The sequence below is a fragment of the Pteropus alecto genome, unplaced genomic scaffold (assembly GCF_000325575.1).
Source record: "Pteropus alecto unplaced genomic scaffold, ASM32557v1 scaffold237, whole genome shotgun sequence".
In the NCBI taxonomy this organism is placed as follows: domain Eukaryota; kingdom Metazoa; phylum Chordata; class Mammalia; order Chiroptera; family Pteropodidae; genus Pteropus; species Pteropus alecto.
This window is the reverse complement of record NW_006440624.1, coordinates 2,083,112-2,103,616: the sequence shown is the minus strand read 5'-3', so window position 1 is coordinate 2,103,616 and position 20,505 is coordinate 2,083,112. Positions and strand designations below refer to the sequence as shown.

Below are 20,505 nucleotides of genomic sequence, written 5' to 3'. Positions count from 1 at the left end.
GGCGGCGGCAGCAGCGGGGCTCGCTCGGCCTCGTCTCCTCGTGGGATGGTGCGAGTCTGCGACCTGCTTCTGAAGAAGAAGCCGCCGCAGCAGCAGCAACACCACAAGGCCAAGCGTAACCGGACTTGCCGACCCCCCAGCAGCAGCGAAAGCAGCAGCGACAGCGACAACAGCGGCGGCGGCGGAGGTGGTGGAGGCGGTGGCGGCACCAGCAGCAACAACAGCGAGGAAGAGGAGGACGACGACGACGAGGAAGAGGAGGTTTCTGAGGCAAGGCCTGCTTTAAAGGAAGGAGGGTGGAGGGGACTGTGAAGGGTGGGGGCCGAAGGTGGGAGGGCACTTGCGGTGGGACAGATTCCTGTGGGTTAATCTATCTTAGGGGCCAGGATTCCACTGCCCTCTTTCTTTCCCCGGGCTAAATCGTGAGGTGTGGGGCTGTGGGGGAGGGTAGCTGACACGTGGGGGGTGGGAGGACCACAGAGTCCACGGAGTCGGTGAACCGCACGCTACCCAGGGATAGAGGGAATTGGTCAGATTTCCCTCCTTGCACGTCCGGTGGGGTCTGCCTGGGGCCAGTAGGGTCAACTTATTTGTGGGGCGGGGGCGGGACCAAAGCGGGAGGGGTAAGATAATAGGTAGACGAGTCCCTTGGGAACGACTAGGAAGTTGATAAATTTCTCCCAATCGTGAGGTTCAAGGAGCAGTTTGGGGCGAGCTTTGGTTGTAATGGACTTACAGCTAAGTATCTGTGTATGTGAGAGACACGTGAGAAGCAGTACTTTTCCATACTTTAATGCTGCTGGTTTTTTTTTCACAACTATAGTGTGGCCGCTGAAGGAAGTAACCTTCACTTCCTCCATCTTTTAAGGATTTTGGATGAACTGATCTTATAGCCATACACATTTATGTAAAACCTACTGGATGAAAAAGATATTTGATCTTTACATATACATTCACATACATTTTCAAATGCTTCCTTAGGAAGAATTATGTTTGGCCCTGCTGTTTTCCAGATGATATGGGGCAGCTAAAGAGTCCACTTGGAGCCAGGCTTGGTTGTGAGTTGGAATAGGAAGGCCTTTGGTTTGTCCTAGTGATCTGGTTTCATAATAACTTTATAATTTTTCCTGGGCCCACAGACAGGCGGCGTTGCAGGACCTTGTTCTTCAGAAAAGGCCATAGAACCCAAAAGCTCAGTAAAACAAACGCTGACAACAAACTAAGAGTTAGTCTTATTAGTTACCAGCTTTTTTGTCACTCTCTTGTCCACTCTCTGAAATGGAAACCAGAAAATTTTGATCTGGAGGAAGACGTTGTAACTTAAAGTAACAGAAGGAGGAAAACAGCTTTAAAGGCTGATTATAAGTTCAGTTATAGAGAGCACAATTGAAATATCTAGAGGTACCACTTGCCATTTATTCTGTCACAAACAGAGCTTAATTTGGTGCAAGGACTGATTTTTTGAAAACTGCATTATTGGATCTTTGATTCGGCTTAAATAGAGACATAACTTTTAAAGAGTTTGAGATTTGTCTATCGGTAGAAGACCAGATTCTTTTTTACCTCAGATTGGGTAGAGTTATACAGGTAGAGTTGTAATAGTTCAAATACGAATACCAAAAAGATGGACACTCCCTCCTATTCCATTAACTGTTAAATTCTGTGGATAGGTTTGTATTGATAGATTTTTGTATTGACTTAATTGGATGTTTCAGGATAGTGTGTTGCTCAGGCTGCATTTGAAACAATGAAGGGAAAGATGTGATAGAATCCTTATTTCCAATAAAATCTGTTATGGTAGTTAGAATCATTCAACTGTATGGTTCTTCACAGAGATGAGAAACATTTTAGAGTTAACGTAGTTCAACCCTTTTATTTTAAAAATGAGGAAAACAGGGCTTAGAGGAAACTGGTTTTGGTGGGTAGTAGCAAAAGTAGAAATCAAAGTTTTCTAGTAGTTCAGGCCAGTACACTTTTTATGACAGTTGACAGTTTATTTCCTTCTATTTCCCTTCTGACCTCTTTCAGAAAGTAGGTAGTAAATTGTAAAGTAACACAATTATACTGCCGTGGGCAAATACCAATATTTTATTAAGATTTTAAGTTCTCAGACAAAATATTAAGCTCTAGTTTGGAACTCAGTATCAAGTTCTGTGCAGAACTTACTGGTATATTATGCTGTGAACTTCATAGGTAGTTTTGTCCATTGGATTTTTGCCTGATAAGCAAAACTTCTAGTAATTTCTTAAATCATGTAGAATAGCCTTAAGTTTGTAGGTGTGTCAATTTTGTGAGTCAGGTTTGTTTTCCTTGAAAAACAGGAATGGTATATGTTAACTTCGATCAACTAGGGGAATGTTTCTTTGTTTTTAATATACTTTGTTCTGTCTTCTGTATAGTGATGTAAATAGTTTGTCATTTGTTATGACGATGAGTCAAAATAAATAAGTGTAAGGAAGTACAATCATTACAAATAAATCTAAGATACATGATGAGGGATGAGCAGATAGAAAGGAGTATAGTATTCCTCCATCCTTGACCAAAATAAAGAGGTAAATAAACATTGCAGTCACTACATCATAAGCTAAATGGATGAGTCGTGCAGTGTTTTTCACTTTATTATCATTTTATTTACATGTCAGCAGAAGTTTAAATTTCTAGGGAATCTATGGCGAATGCTCATTGTATTTAAGTTCTTTTTTCTAATTCGTTATGTTACTCTTTGCGCAGTGAAAAATGTGGATGTGATCCTTGAGATTATTCTTCCAGTAAAAAATCATCAAAAAGTTCAAAAGGAATATGAAAGGTGATGGTTTTGAGGTTGAAGTATTTAACCTGAAAAAATGGAGGATAATTTAACAATATATACATTTGCTGTGAAGAAATGCTAGCTGGATATTCTCAGTATCTGCTGAAAGAGGAACACTTGGAAGGAAAGGAGATTCAATTTAAACAAGAGATTTATTTGAATCAAATTCTTATTAAATGTTAGCGTAGGTTACTGAGAACTGAATTTTTTCTGCAGTATTTCTGAATAGAATAATCATGTTTTCGATAATCTGTGTAACTTCAGATATATCTGGAAAGAAAAGTGTAAGACCAAGAGCTCTCCCATCCCTGCCACCCAATTTGACACAAAATCTTAGAATAAAATGGAAAGGTGTATGATTATCTTGTCTTTCAGTGGGTGACTTTTTTTATGTTAGGAAATCCATTTTTATTTCTCATATTGCTGTGATGCACTTTTCAAATTAGTGGACTAAATTTGCTTACTCGAATATTGCAAAGAAAAACATTGAAATTACAAGGGTTGATACTCCATTTTAGAAATAACATTGCATTCTATTGAATGCATTTTTTAATTTAATTTGCATCAGTATTTGCTAAAGCAGAAGTCAAAGGGAAAAACTTTCTGTTAAGGTCAGAATCAGTTCAAAAACATTTTCGTTTGCATAAAATGTAAATACAATAGTAGTTGATCAGAATTGTATATTTTTATAGGTAACTTAAGACTTTACATTTAAGAAACCAACTTAATGAAGAGATTTTAGACAAAGGAAGTTAGCAAATTAGTACTGACTCAATTTTGAAAGGATTTGGGAGAATCTGTTTATTGACATGAAAGAGGTAGGTTTGAGAATGAGAAAGAAAGGAAAATTATTTCAGAAGTAGATGTGTTTCCTCTAGTTCACTTCCAAATTCTTTTTTTTTTTAAATGGAAAAAATGCCATCTAAGTTCTTCTGTTGTAATGGTAGAGTCCCAGATTAGTCCGGAGAAGCTTGTTTCCCATTTTTGTCTCTTAATTGTTGAAGCAGTATTTGTAAACTAGATGTTAAGCTTTTTGAAGCAATAGTTCTTTCGTAATTGTTTTGTTTCCTATCCTTAAGCACTGTACTTGATTTAAAAAAAAAAAAAAAATTTTTTTTTTCCCTCAGTAAATAACTAGTACCTAGGGAGCATCCAGAATTCATTTGGGAAACCAAGAGAAGGAATAGAATGTCTTCTTAGATCCAGGGCTTCCAAATAGCTGAAGTTTGGATTTCAACATCTTTCAATTACTTAATTACTTCTCTTAGTGATGATGATCTTCCATAGGTAGTAGGGGGAAAGCCAGTTAAACCAATTGACATTGATTATTGAATGTCTTGATAAGTAATGTCTTAAGCCTCCTAGATACGTTTACATTTAAAAAACTTAATAAAAACTATTCAGTGTCTACTGTGTGTCAGGTCTAACATAATGGTTAAGAACGTGCACTGGAGCTTGTATTCAAATCCTTGATTCATCACTCACTAGCTTTGTGATCTTGTGCAAGTTAACCTCTCTCCACCTCATTTTTCTCATATGTAAGCGGGATAATAGTAGATCTTACCTTATAGCACTGTTATGAGAATTAAATGAGTTAATACAGTTTTCATGTATTCTCATTTTATTTTCACAATAACCCTATGAAATAGGTGTCATATTTGTTTCATTATTCAATAAATGTTTGGAGTTCTTACTATATGCTAGGCATTTTGCTGTACTGGGTAAGCAATGGTGAACAAAACTTTTAAAATACATTGATTTGAAAATGCACCAGTGATTAAATATAGGTTTGGAGAGGTATGAGAGTGAGATTAAATGGTTAAATGTATACCTTAATAGTTTCAGAAGTATACGCATGTTGGGAAGGGAAATATTTATTTTAGAGGCAAAGATACTGGCTTAGCAGGGTTTTAGGTAACTTCTTATTGTCACATAGCTAATAAATGGCAGAGTAAGGCTTAACCTTTGTCTGTTCAATTCAAAGCCTACTCCCTCATTCACTCACTCATTCCATGCTCTGTTATGCTGTATGATGTTAAGTGCACTCTGATGTTGGCATTTTATAAAATGTTAAAACAAATTAGGTAGTATAGAGGAAGATACTTTTGGCAGTAGGGCCACCATTTGAAGACAGGTTTTTCCTTTTCTTGGTCTGAAAAACTCATTGAAAAAGGAAATATCGTAAAGTACAGATAAATATATTCATATTCTCACCATCTAGAATCAAGAATTGTTAATAAAATGAAACTATTTTATAATGAAAACTATCCTCTAAAGGCAGTCTGTTGCTTCCGTCTCAAGAGTTTTACTTTTCAAGGTTATCCTTTATTAATAAAAAAAAATTATTTTTAAATAGGAGTTAACTTGAGGTCTTGATAGGCTGTGAATACCCTGAAATTAAACACAAGCTTTTGTTGAAGGTGCTTATAAGTCTGTTTTTTTTTTTCCTCTCCTACTTCCATAGTATGTACAAAACTTTCATTAGATGTCTGTGACCACCTCCTCCCTCACACCATGTTATTTTGAAACATTGTCGCTGCAGTGGTAGGGGGGAATCAGGCAGGCATCTTTCCAGTAGTAAACTAGCCCTATACCTATCATCTCTTCTTTTAAATGCTCATATTTTGCCTTTTAATTGATGAGGCAGTTTTCATCTAGTCTACTATAAATTGTCAGATCTGAAGACAGAAGCCTTGTCTTATACCTCTTTATATCTCCTGCACTGTACAATGTGTATTCTTACGTCTGCTAGGTTTTCATGACGTCAGATCTCTGAAGTAAAAGTTTATAAATATTTCTTCTTTAGCCACTTACTGTGGAAATACTTGGGACCTCAAGTCTTAAGGTATCAAAACTTCATTGCAGCTATTTATGGTACACCCCTTCTTGTCAGATGTTTTAATTGATTCTAATTATTCAAGTTAGTCATTGTTAAACCTCACCAGCCTAATTGGAGTTAGTATTGTAAAAGTTTTCATTGTTGAATAATCATCAAAGCAGCACATTTTGGCTCTCAGAAACTCAGTAGAATTACCTAGATTGCTTCTACTAGCTTCCAGTTGACTAAGAAGTTGATTTTTTTAGGTCCTTAGGCAGTGTATTTGCATTTATAACAGTAGTTTATCCTGTGTTTTTGTTTTTGTTTTTTGTTTTTGAAGATAACAGTGGGTCGGAAGTATGTATGTAATGAACTTTCTTATAATTTTTCCGTGCTCGACCATAGATGAAAAGGAATTTTCACTTCATAATGGTATGTGAAATAACGGCTGCTGGTGCACTTATGTTTTTGTTAGTACCAATAGGGGGCACCAGTATCCTTGGTAACCTATGCCAAATCTGACTCTCAACTTCTACCTTTTGGGAAAATAAGTCATTAGATAATAGAAGGTGATGGGTAAATGTGAATACTCTTCTAGTCCCAAGAACCTTTCCTTTCTGGTAGTTATGCTTATCCACTTGCCACCCAGAAGCAAAATGCCCTTCCTGACTTAATGGTGCTTATTAACTTCTTAATCCTTTTTTTTTTTCCTTTAGAAACTATTATTCTGTCATGAGGGGAAGTGGAATTGTGGAGCAGTATAGGTATAATTTATCTTGATTTATAATTTGGGATTTTAATTATCAAAAAGCAACATGTTGGATTTTATTTTCCCAAGGATGCTATGAAAGTCGAAGTTAATATAGACCTAATTGAAAGCAAAATTTAAGGTACCTGCCGTCCTACAGAACTCATAAACATTACCTGGGCTGTTACAGAGTTGACATTTTAAGTTTACTTTTGGATGAGGCTAGAGTTCAAAGAGGATCAGGTTGAAAAAAATGTAAAGATTATAGACTTTAGGAATTCCTTTTGGAGGCAATATTATTTAGTGTCTTTGTAAACTAATTTTGATATGTGATGAAATCTTAAAGTGTACAGATATATCATAGTGAATTGTGCTGATGGGAATGAACAACAAGATTGTTGGGAATAGATTGAAAATGTTAAATAGGTTTTTTTGAGTCATGGGTAAAGGAAATGCCATTTTGGGTAAATTGTCTGAAAAAACATGCTTTTTTCAATAAAAGTTAAGCATAATGAGATTAAATAAGGTATTGGAGATAACCAAAATCATAATTTTTATTTAAATAATGTTATGATACAGCTATACAAAATAGATTATATAGGTTTCTGCCTTCTGTACCATGAAAATGATCTCTACAACTAGGGCAGTTCTAGAGAGAGTTTAAAAATGATTAGAGGTTTAGTGATAGAAATCATGATCAAGGAGGACTGCAGGTTACACTAATTTTATTGTTATTACTTTGTAATTAATGCTCAAATTCAGTTACTCAAACTGAATCATAACAGAAAAACGTGAGGTGCATTAATGTTATTTCAGTTTTGAAAAGTAAACGCATTTCTCATTTTTTGAGGTTATTTATAAGTATTGGCTAGGTATGACAAATTTATGAAACTAGTCTATAACTATGCATCTCTAGCAGGGCATATCCTTCTCCCGAGCTATCATTTGGCCTCATTTATCTTTTTTTTTTTTTTTTTATATACCTCTATTTCCTTTACTTTCCCCAAAAAGAAAGGAACAGAAAAGAAAAAAGGAAAGTGAAGAAATAAAAACCTCTTCTAAAATTAATTCTTGGTTTTTTTTCCTCATGGATTATCTTTTAATTAAAGAACCTGTGATTGAAAAACATTTCAGAGAGATCTGTGAAAAAAATTGGTTTCATTAGTTTTAAATTTGGAATAAATAACATGGAGTTCTGTTTTTCTTTTCCTTTTTCCTATCACCGTAAATATGAAACCTGAGAAGAAAAGGAAGTCTTCCTGTTTGTGTTACACCAGTTCTATTTCCAGTTTAGTCTTTGACCCCATTGTTATCTCTTTACTTCTCTATGCCAACTTTCCCTCTTATTTTTTATATGAAGTTAATAACAAGAATAGTCCTGTTGCAAGGCCTCTGTGTAGTTCTTACTATTGCAAGATGCAATATAGGAGTTAATTTTTTTACTTGGCATATGTCTATTGAGTATCCTATATTTGGCTGTTTTCAGTGTACAGTAATCTCAGTCATTTCTCAGTGACTAGGAAAAAGTTGTATTTAAAATCATAATATATGTGTTGAGTTAAATGATTTTATGATTTTATATATGATGTAGTTAGTAAAACTGTTGGACTTAAATACATGAAAACTTAGCACTGTGATAGAATTTTATTTTTAATGATTTTTAGAAGATAAATATTGCTATTAGTCTACTTTTCTCACTAAATTTAAGCCTTATTGAGACCTACCTAGCAAAATCACTTAGGGATTATGAGGGATTTAAGAGATTTTGATAATATTCCTAGCTTTATAAAATTTAAATCTTGTTGAGATAAAATTAATAGTAATTTAAAACTATGAAGATGATGTTAATCTTGTATAATTACTTGGGAGTCTTAGTTTTCAATGTAAGCTGTGTATGCCTTTAGAATTGGTCTCATTATAGGGATTGTGTTTTTGTTTTTGAATACTAGTAGGGTAGACTTTACATCTTTTATGAGCGTCTTTTGGAATACTCACTAATTTTTGTTTTTTCTTTTTAAGATGAAGTCTATATGTGATATTTTTCTACAGTGTCCTTGACAACTAAATTACACCAAAGAATTATCCATTATAATTTTACCCTGAAGATTTTGTAGTAAAGAAAAGAGGTAGCTATATTAGTATACTTGTGGTTGCTGCAAATACAGATGCGTTAAAATATGAGAAATTGAGTTATAGGACAGTGGTAGAATGCAATGTTTAATATCTGTTAAATTAGGTTAGTGTTTTTATAATTAAATATTAAACATTATACATATTTGTAGAAACATATACATATTTGTGGAAATTTGACAAAATCAAAAGATCTAAAGAATACAAAAATCATCTTATAATCCTACTCTCCAGAATTAATCATTATTATTTGAAATCATCTTTTTATTTTTTCTTGGTGTATATTAATCAAATTATCACGCAGAGCAGAGCTGTCACTTAGAAATTTTATCTTAAAATTTTCATTGATGAGCATTCTTAAAATATATCAATTGAAGAGATGAGTTTTCAAATAATTATATATTTAACTATAAAAACTAATGAATACATTCATATTTCTAATAAAAAGAATCTTCTCATACATAAAGGTTTTTATCCCACTCTTTCATCAGAGTAAATACTGCTACTGTGTTGGTATATATCAAATGTTCTGGTTTCTTTCTTGGTGGGTGTGAGAGTCTATGTGTCTGAGAGAGTACATTAGGATTTGCCTCGTTCTCATAATATGAGAACGTTCATAGTATGAATGTGCATAATTTCCTTGATCCTTTGTGTTGGTAGATATTTAAATAGTTTTCAGTACATTGCTGTTGCATATGTAATACTGAAGTGAACAGCCTTTTACAGTATTTTTAAGTATAAAAATTTTTCTTTGGGATGGATTCTTGGAAATGGAATTGCTGGGCCGGAGGTTATGCACATGTTCAATTTGATAAATACTCCCAGTTGTATTTCCATCAGCAGTGTGTAAGAATGCTATTGGAAATGGTTAGTCTTCCTAGTTTTTAAAAACTTTTAAACAAAAGATAGTGTTATTGTTTTCATTCTTCTGGTTATTATTGAGTAACTTTTCATGTTTATTCATTAGGATTTCTTTTGAAAATTTACTGTTTTAGCATTATTCTATTAGAGCCATCTTAGTGATTTGTTGGTGCTGTCTATATTAATGTGTATTAATCCTTCACAGTGTTATTTGTTATGGTTATCTGTTTACAGTATTTTCACAATGTAGAAAATTGTTTATTTTTGCATAGTAAGATGAATTATTTTTTATGACTTCTGGAGACCTCTTTCATCCCAGTATTTTTTTTTTTAAAAGTTCTTAGAAATACGGTTTCCGAAGATACAGGGATATCTTTTTGGATATAGCGGTTTAATTGTTGTGTTAATTTCTTATTTACTCTTTTCAGTTGCTTTTGACCTTGTTCAGTTTTTGCCTCTTACAAAGTGCTATTCTCTTTTCTTATGTAATACCATCCTCTCTTGTTTATACATTACTGTTTGCTTTTTGTTGGTCTTAGCTTCCTCCTACTCCACTCATTATACATCGTTGCTGAGTTTCTGTCTTGTATCTCGTCTCATTTCTTAGGTGATTTTATCTAGTCTTGTGTCTGTAGATGTCGAGGCTAGTGACGCTCAAGTGCATATCTCCAATTTAAGCCTTTCTTCTTGAGTACCAGGCTGAACCTTAGCTGCCCAATATTTGTACAGTCCTTTCTTCCAACGCATATCCTTTTTCTTCGTCAAGAGAATCAATCCAAAGTCCTATCTTGTTACTTATATAGCTCAAAGTAAAGGATAACTACATAATGCTTTTCCTCTTAATTCAGTCCTGTAATCTGTAAAATAATAAACAGTGTATCTCTCTGTGATTTGCTCAATCTGTTGTACAGTGGTGAATAGGAATAGGATAATCATAATAAAAACTTCTTTGGAGAAGGGAGGAATAGGAAGTAGATAAGTCATTGGGTCCATATTAATAATGAAATCCTTCTGGGCAGGAGAAGACTCTGCTCTGGCAGCTATGAAAATACCTTGGTTAAACTCTGATTTTGCTCTTTGGAGGGAATGCCCTTTTGACTCCTGCGTGTGCCCTTGGCTTTGTTCTTAGGTGATTCTTCCTTGTTTGTTATCTTCCTTTACCACATCTGAAGTAGTAGGCATTTGAGAATGTGGCATCCCTAAGAATTGCACAACTTTTGTAGCTCCCCCACCAGTTGGTATAGATTTAGGGGCTGCAGAGTTAAAGTTCACTCATAAGTTTTTATAGGCTAGTAATGTAGTTTAGTGGTATAATTCACAAAAGCTTCATAGATTTTTGTTGTCCATATCATGTGACATTAACTACAGCAGATCTCTTTTAGTCATAATTTTTGAAAATCTGCTCATTCTCTCTTTTACTGATCTGTGCGCAGGCCTGTTTCTCTCTCCCTGTTGTTACCCGGCAACCCGAAGGCATCTGAAATAATAATCTTAGATGATGTTTCAGGGTTTAATGAGAAAAGCAGAACAAGTAGGAGATTTACATATGATAGAGAGATAGATATGTAGTAAGAGATTTATTACAAGGAATTGGCTTACGCGGTTCGGGGGTTGACAAAGCAAGTCCAAGACTTGTAAAGCAGGCAGTTAGGAAGGGAAAATCTCAGGGAGTATTAAACCCATGGCATATGCTGAAGCTGTTCTCCATAGGGAATCAGTAAAGGAAAATCCAGCAAAGGAAGGGCAATTGTAGACTTAGTTGCTATTTGGCATCTTATTTGCCAGGAAGAACTCATTCTCTTTCAAGAGTTCACTGGACTAGGTCAGGCTCATTAAGGATGATTACCCTAGGTTAAAGTCAGCTGATTAGGGGTGTTAGCTGTATCTGCAAAATCCCCCTACAATAGCACCTAGATTAGTGTTTGAATAACTGAGAGAAGGTAATTACAAAATAGCTGCTGCCTTCCCTTTCTCTTTCTTAGGTTAGCCCAAACAAGTTAACTCGTAAAAACCATCACAGGTGGGAAAGCAACACTCTTAACCTTTCTGGTGAAGAACTGGTGAGGTCACAAAGTTATCCTAGTATTTGGAGCACAGGAGCAGCTGCCTTTCTCTACCTGAGAGGTCCCAAATTACTGGCTTATACAGGTTAGGTTTTGCTACTGAATGGCATTGTTTTTATATCTACCTCTGCTTGTAAACTGCCTTATGCCTTACTCTTAGTTCTAAGTTGATCTTTCTGGTTGCTCTTTAAACAGCTAACACACCAGTATTCTGAGATTTTGTAATTGCTTTTCTTAGAGTTGTACACTTGGTAGTCATGTGATGTGCCCTCCTTGTTATTGCAGGCCAAGAGTTTTACTAAATGGTTTGTTTTGCTACTGCATAACAGAGGTTGTTAGCTTTCCAGCCTGAGATGTGTTTCTTTGCTACCTGTTCTCTAAGCATTATCAGAGTTTTTAGGAATTTGTTATGGTAGCATTCAACTTCTAATTTACTCTGTTATGCTTTAAGGTGGATTATTTGAACAGAGGCTCTAAAACACTTGTGGTTCAAAGAAGATAGATTATGTGGTACTTGGGGTATAGTCCTCAAGTGGTATGTAGATCTAAATTTCTACTGTTTGTTATACCATCCCTTAACATGTGCTGTCCAATGTGGTAGCCAGTAGCCACCACATATGGCTACTGAGCACTTGAAATGTGGCTAGTACAACTTAGGGTCTGGATTTTAAATTTTATTTAATTTTAATTAAATAATCACATGTGGCCAGTGACTACCATATTGGAGAGTATAGATACAGAACATTTCCATCATCACAGAAAGTTTTATTGGACAGCTCTGCCTTAGGGTGTGGACTTCATCTACAAGGTCTAAACTGGCTTATCGGCATCACGTCTGTTATAGGCTGAATTGTGTCCCTCCAAAATTCATGTTGAAGTCCTAACCCCCAGTATCTCAGTGTGACTGTATGTTGAGATAGGGCCTCTAAAAGATAATTAAGGTTAAATTAGGTGATATGGATGGTGTCCAGTCTGACAGGTGGCCTTGTAAGAGGAAATTTTGACACAGAAAGAAACACCAGGGTTGCGTGCAAACACAGAAAAGGCCATGTGAAGAGCATTTTGGAAGCTGACGAGAGACGCCTCAGAAGATATCAAACCTGACAACACCTTGATCTTGGACTTCTAGCTTCAAGGACTGTGGGAAAATAAATTTTGATGTTTAAGCCACCCAGTCTGGTATTTTGGATGGCAGCCCATGAGAAATAAGAAAACGAAGGGTGAGCACAGATAGCTTCTTCTTAAGGAATTGACCAAAGAATTGTAAACATTACTTCCTGTTACATCTCATCGGCCAGACTTAGTTATATGTCCATACCTAGGACCTCATTTTTCTATGTGACCCTTATACTCAGATATAACTTGAGAAGTGTTTTGCTAAAGGAAGGGGAGTATGAATATTAGAGAATAGTTAATGTCTTATGCTGATATAATTCTAGGATTACATTGTCCTTATGGCTAGCAGTACAAGAAAAGAAAGTCACTCTTTATTTCCGAAATAATTTTGTTGGCCTGCCTTGGCTCATGTCTGTTCCTGAACCAGCCACTGTCACTAAAGAAGAAAATGCTTTGTTCGGGCCTATATGCTGTTGAGTCAGTTCTGAATGCTGGTGATTCTATAAATGAGTGATGTCCACAGTGTCCTGTCCTCAAATAGCTCTGTTCAACACCTGTAGACTCATTTCTATGGCTTTTTTTAATAGAGTTAGTCCATCTCCTCTTATATTTGTGTTAGGTCATGTCTTTGTAGCCTGTCTAGGAGGTGGAGTTGGAGAGGTCATTACCACCTGAGACTCATGGAATGCTTTCCCAAAGAAAGTGTTTCTGTTGCCAAAATATGAGGTGGGAAAGTAGAATGGGAGTGGATACTGGGCATAAGACCTTCAAAGTATACCTTGAAAACTTCTCACCTCTGTCCATCTTTGCTATCATCCTAGCCCAGGCTATTATTTTACTTGGATTTCATAGTAGCCTCCTCATTTGATCTCCTCGCTCTCTTCTCTTGTCTCTCCATACTTCATTCTCCAATGCAGCAACTAGGCTAATCTTTCTGAAATGTAAATTGTTATATGACTTCTCGTAGCTCTTAGAATAAAACCTAAACTCGTAACTTAGCCTATAAGACTTCGTGTGGCTGATCTTCATATTGTTCTAGCCTTACTTTCAGCTCATTTGCTGTGTTCCGGTAACACTACCTATCTGTTTTTAGAACATGCAGACTTTCTCACTTGGGGTCTTCTTACTTTCTTTCTACGATGTTCTTCCCCTGGCTCTTTGTTTCTTCTCAGCTTTTAGGTTTCAAGTTAGATATCCTTTCCTTTTCAGGGTTGGTGGAAGGACCCTCCCCCCGCCCAACACTTCTATTCTCCTTCACCCTCCATTTTAGTTTTCTGCCTGTAACTGGGTAAGTTTAACTGGAGTGGGAAATAGGCCTTGTTGGTCTTCCAAGCTTCATTAGTATAATTACTTTAGTGGACTCTTCGGTGTTTCTTACCACTTAGAAAAAGGGACTTGTGGGTGGTAGGAGTAGGGGAATTGGAGTGTTTAACATTCCCACATTCTTAACAGGTATTTATTTATTCCTATGTCCACACCAATTTTAGCTATTAGGTAAAACTTTTTGGAACTACTTGTTTTATTTATCAAAAGTCACCAAATACCGGATAGTTCAACCCAATATGTTAGCATGCTTTGATGTCTTAGAAGAAGACAGTTCTTCCCCATTGATCTTCTTCATCAAGAGTTTTGGATATTGCACATTTAACTTGTCAGATGGCTTTTTAAACTGCCATAAAATATGCCCACTGAGATTTTGGTTGGAATTACATTGAAATTTGGATTAATTTGGGGAGAAATAGTTATATAACACTCAGCATTCCCATCCAGAAATATAGCATGTCTATTTTTTTAGGCCCTTCATCTGTCTTTAATACAATTTTATAGTTTTTCGTACAGATTTTGCACATTTCTTGTGGAGTTTATTAAAGTTCTTATTGAGAATGTTGTTTTTTTCTTCCATTACATGTTCTAATCATTTACAGTTGGAGCTTAGGATCCTATTGATCTTGTGTATATGACCACTAAACTAAATTTTCATGTTGTCAGTTTATTCTGTGTGTTTTCTGACTAAACTGTTACATTGACTTCAATAAAAGATTTTTTTTTCTCTTTTTCATTATTTATACCTCTTTGCTTTTTTTTAATTGCATCAGCTTTGAACACTCCCTAAATGTGAAATAAAAGTGGTAATAGGGACAGTCCTTTCCTTTGTTTAAACGGGAGTGCTATTGTGTCACTATTAAATATAATGCAAATATCCTTTATCAGTTTTAGTATATCTCTCTTAGCTTATTACGTTTTATTAGAAATATATACTGAGTTTTATCGAATGCATTTTTGGCATCTATTGAAATGATTATTTCTCTTTCCCAGCAATCTATTCATAATAGGAATTGCAGTAATAAATTTTCTAATATTAATCTGTTTGAGATACTTAGTATGATGTAGTAGTTTAACACACTGTTGGATTTGATTCCTTTAACATTTTAATTTATGTTTTCTGTGACTATTATCTTTCATATAAACTTTCAAAATTGTTGGGAGAAACTAAATAATTTTCTTTCTTAGATCCATTTTATAAAGATTTGTCCTTTATAAATTCAGTTTATACGCATCCTTTTTTCTTTTAATCTTATATGTTGTATTTTTAACCATATTTGCCACCGAGAAGTTACAAAGGAGTTTGATCAAGTGCTTTAACTGATCTCTTTATAGTTTAATAAGTTTTTTTAAAAATTTTAATTAGTTTCAAGTATAGAGTACATTGGTTAGACATCTATATAGTTTATAAAACAATCCCCTCAATTGCTCCCTCCCTCCCTGACCCTCTGCCTAACCAATGTATTCATTCTAATTGCATTCCCTATGCCGTGCTCCCCATCCCGGTGTCCATCCATCAACTACTAATTTGTACTTCTTTAATTCTTCACTCCATTCTCCCTGCCCCCCAGCACCCTCTGCCCTCTGTCACCAAATTGTCCACTATGTTTGTGAGTCTGTTTATGATTAGTTTGTTCTTCTTTTTCCTTATATTCCACATATAAGTGAAATCATATAGTGTTTATCTTTCTCAGTCTGACTTAAGTACCTTCTAGGTCCATCAAAGCAATATGTTTTTCCATTCCCTTCCTTTTAGTCTGTGTCTTTTAATCTGAAGTGAGTCTTTTATAGACAACGTTAGGGGTCTTGTTTTCCTTTCCATTCATCTACTTGTTTAGTTGGAACACTTAATTCTTTTCCATTTGAGGTATTGATAAGAATGTAGTTGTTACCATTCTTTATTCCTGTTTTCGATACATGTTTTTTCTTAAATGTCCCTCCAACATTTTCTGTAATACGGGCTTGGTGGTGATAAATTCCTTCAGCTTATTTTTGTCTGGAAAGCTCTTTATCTGTCCTTCAACTCTAAATGATAGCTTTGCTGGATAAATTATTCTTGGTTGTAGATCCTGGGTCTTTATCCTGTTGATTATTTCATGCCAAGCCCTTCTGTACTGCATAGTTTCTTTTAAGAAATCAGCTGCCAGTCTTATGAGTTTTCCCTTATAAGTAAGTTTTTCTCTTGCTGCTTTTAATATTCTTTCTTTGTATTTAAACTTTGGCATTTTAATTATGATGTGTCTTGGTGTGGGCCTCTTTGGATCTGTGATTTTTGGAATTCTCTGAGCTTCCTGGAGTTTTATGTCCATTTCTTTCACCAGGTTAGGGATGTTTTCCATCATTATTTCTTCAAACAGCTGTTCAGCATCTTGATTTTCTTCAGTTAAACCGATGAGACAGATATTTGGACCCTTAATAGTGTTCTATAGCCTCCTTAAATTATTTTTATAGTCTTGGCATCTTATATCTTGCCATCCTGCTTGCGTGTCCTTGGCTTTCCCATCCTCTAGATAGGGCATTTGATCCTTTTCTTTATTCACTTTATTTCTTTGTTTATTCCATTTAATATAGCTCTTATCTCAGATAATGTGTTCTGCATTTCAGACTGGTTCCCGTTTATAATTTCCATTTCCATTTTTATGTTTTTTATCTCTTTGTTGAAGTTCTCACTGAATTCATCTACACTTCCCAAAAGTTCATTGAGCATCTTTATAACCAGTGCTTTGAACTCTGCATCTGTTAGATTACTTGACTCCATTATATCTGAATCTCTGTTCTCTTCTCTCATATGGTTTCTGTTTCTTTGTCTTCCCATTTTGGCTGCCTTTCCGTGTCTGTTTCTATGTGCTAAGTAAGCCAAGCTCCTTAGTCTCCCGGTCTTTAAAATAGTGTGGATTTGTGAAGTAGGTGTCCAGTGGCACAGTCCTGAGATGGGCTCACCTACAGGCCAAATTTAGCCCAAGCCTCTGCCCCTCCAGGGCCACCTGTTAAGATTCAGCAAGCAATCCACAGGTGCTGTGCTTATAGCTACCTCAAAAGGCCACACCAGAAACTGAGGCCAACTGCCTCCAGTGTGAATCTAGGTGTTGCTTAGCAAAGAGCACCTGACTAGCTAAGGATCTACCTGGATGTGGTTTGAGTAGGGCCTTGAGTTGGGGGAGGCAGAGTTTCAGGAAATCCTCTGGGCAGAGCGATCTCTGTTATCCAGTCCGATGACCTCTTGGCTATGGTGGCACTGTGTCTGCGCACTGGGAGTGGGGAGGGCTCAACAGGAAACAATGGATACCACCGGCACTTTTGTACAATGTGAGTCTCCCCTCGACCCTCACTCCGACAATGTCTCCGTGAAGTCCCCGGTGCCCCCTGTGCACAGCCTAATTGGCACTGGTGCTGAGCGTGAGCAGGTCTGTCACCGCGAAAATCTGCTTGTGGACACTGTCCCTTTAAGAGGCTTCTGCCTCTGCTGCTGCTGCAGCCTCTGTCAGCCACTGGAGACTGGGTCGCCCCGTCCTACCTACTGCCATTGCAGGGTGATTTCTTGGATTTCTCTCTAGTTGTATGGCTTGTTCATCAAGATCTCAGGCGATTATTCTTTGCTGCTGCTCCTTGTTTCCGTCACAACTTTGATTTGGTCGCCAGAAGGATGAATAGAGCCTCTATCATCTACACCATTTTGTTTCTTTTCTCTATAGTTTAGTAAGTTTTTTAAGTGGTTTATGTAATTTTGTGCATACCTCTTATTTTTTTAATAATTAAAAATATTTTATTGTGGTAAAAAACACAAAAATTACAATTTTAACCATTTTAAGTGTACAGTTTAGTAGTGTTAAGGACATTCATATTGTTGTGCAACAGATCTTCAGAACATTTTCATCTTGCAAAACCGAAACTTTATACCCATTAAACAACTCCTCATCCCTCCCTTCCCCCAACTCCTGGCAACCACCATACTGCTTTCTGTTTCTGTGAATTTGACTAGATACCTCATATAAGTGGAATCCTACAGTATTTGTCTTTTTTCACAATGATCTTAAAATTCATATGACAGGATTTCCTTTTTAAGATCTAATTCGTTGTCTGTATATACCACATTTTGTTTATTCATCCATCAGTGGACATTTGGGTTGCTTCACGTCGTGGTCACTGTGCCTCTTATTTTTATACTTGATTCATGTACTTCAGATTTATATTGGTTTATGGAAGAAGATAGAAACTTATATTTCAAAATTATTAATTAATTGATTTAGCTATTTCATAGTCTGTCCTTTCCCACTATATGAAGTGCTACCTTTCTTTTGTATATTTAGACAATAGAACAATAGACTGGATTATATCTGTTCAGTATATACATCTTTATACGTACTGTATTTGTATAACCTAAAGGCCCAGATACTAAAGTTAGTTTCTAATAAGCAGCTTCTGTGCTATTTGATAAGTAGCTAACATCTGCAGGATTTTATGGTTAATTTTCTGTATTTTTAATTTAATGTAGTAGTCTTTAGTCAGTAGTCTTTTGAAACTTTTTTTTCCTTCTGCTCTAAAGCCGCTAAGCAGGCTTGGCTTCATTCTTCCTTTTCTTCTCTCCCTCTTTTACTAATTTCTGCTAAAGAAAGAAAGCTGCTTTTATGAAGACAAGAGCAGCACTAGCATCCGTATAGTATTCTTATTGATTTGTGTGATGTGCATTAGTCTGAACTAGGCTGTCTTTGGACTTGGGCATCTCTATATACTATTAGGGCAGGACCTACCAACTCTGTGAATGTATTTTAGTTCTCTTGCATTATCATTCCAATGTTCTTTAGTGTTCTTTCTATGTTTTAAAAATATATTTCAAATAAACTAGAAATAATTTAAAATGGACACACTTGGTATTTAGGAAATGCCAAAGTAGAAGAGCTGCTGTAAAAACTGAGGTAGGTGAGTTTTACTTCTGTTGTAGGTATGACATCTTTTAAATCAAACCTATGCTGAGTACGCAGCCATGATACTAAACTTCGGTTTTTATTTCTATTTATTTAATTTTTTTTTTTTATGTGGGAGGAATCTTAGAGATTGTATTATTTTTTTTTTTAAATCACTTAGTAAATATAAACTGTAAAAATTGTAAACACTAGAAGAAAAGTAATGAGTTGAAAAATCTTATTTTTTATTCCAGGGTGTCTGCCATTACAAACAATACTGCAGTGGATTCTGATATGTATCTTTGAGTATGTGTTTCTGTATTTTAGTAAGATATATTCCATGGTAAAAGTGCTAGACCAAGAGGTGCATGGGTCTGCTTCTGTAACTTCTGGTTTATTATGTGTGTCAGTTCCATATTTTTCAAACTACAGTGGTTTTGTAGTGATTTAGAATGTGCTAGGTCTAATATCAGCTTTTAAACCTTGTTTATATCTGATCTCTCTGGATGTCACTCTCTGTTGACTGTTAATTTATCCATGAAGAGTCTGATAAAATATCACCTCTTCTCTGAAGATGTTTATAACAGTTAGCACATCGGTTAATTATAACCTCAATAACTAATATTTTAATAACTAATATTTTTTATGAGTGCTTACTGTATGCCAAGCAAGTTCTGATTGCTTTATGAATAGTATCTCATTTAATCCTCACAACAACTCTGAGGAAGATAATATTATCCACATTTTTATAGTTGAAAAAAATCAAGGCAAAGAACATCTTGCTCAAGGTCATAATATATGATGGAAAGGAGTAAAACACGGGCAGTTTCACATCAAAGTCTGCTTTCTTAACTTCGGTAGTCTACTGCCTCCTTACTCTTTTATGGCCTCCCTAGTAATTGCTCAAGAAGTATATTTTGTGTAAGTTATAGAGCTCACTAGCTCATTTCATCTTGCATCTAGGTCCTCTTTAGAGATCTGTGTGAATGACATCTTATTATAATTTAGGCCCTGTGCCTAGATTGTTACACATAAGTAGTAATAGTCCTGAAACATTTCAAGAGTTGGTTAGTCCCGCCCCCATATAACCATTGCCACCATATAATCATTCAGAAAGTTTTCTTTGGATAGAAATAGATTAGAAAATTATAAATCACTAGCAACTTTCCCTCCTTTGTTCTTTTTCTTTTTGAAGCCATTTAAATCTTGACTCAGAAAACACTGATTAACATGTAATTGGATTTTATATCTGCTTTTTTTTCCCGTTGCGGTATGAAGGCTACCTTATGGAATGAGGAGATATACTTAATAAAATTTACATCTGTGTTCTGATTATATGTTTAACACCAAACTATAAAGCTTTAATTTCATTTATTTAGGCTTCTTTTACAGTTAGTGTCCTAACTTTTCTTTTAAATATGGTGGATTGAGCGCATTCCTTTAATTTCCTTTCTGCCAAATGGCCCACTGATATTGTTTAAAGATTGAATTAAATCACAATTCTGAAAAGCAGGAACAGATGTTATTATATGTTAGCCAAACTACTGTAAAGAGGAGCAAAGGGACCTCATTAGCTCTGTAATGTTAATGTGTGCTTACATGTGCAGGGAAGGAGGGGAGAAGATCCAACTTAGGCATGTATAAATCCAGATTTAAATAATGTCATTAGTACTGTTTTTCTCTCAATATTGTTAGTCTCTCTTTTCTTCTGTATTAACTTTATTTTCAGACTAGGG

The 20,505-nt window shown here is 35.5% G+C and overlaps 1 protein-coding gene across 4 annotated transcripts in view; it reads left to right on the top strand.

Moving 5' to 3' along the window:
• Nucleotides 1–6: 6 nt before the first annotated feature.
• ANKRD17 (ankyrin repeat domain 17) overlaps nt 7–20,505 on the top strand; it is a 139,830-nt gene continuing 119,331 nt past the window's right edge. For all 4 annotated transcript variants that reach the window (XM_015593514.1, XM_015593513.1, XM_015593512.1 and 1 more), the window contains exon 1: nt 7–270. In XM_015593514.1, the coding sequence (XP_015449000.1) occupies nt 46–270 (225 nt within the window). In that variant the 5' untranslated portion in view covers nt 7–45. The remainder of the gene's footprint in view (nt 271–20,505) is intronic.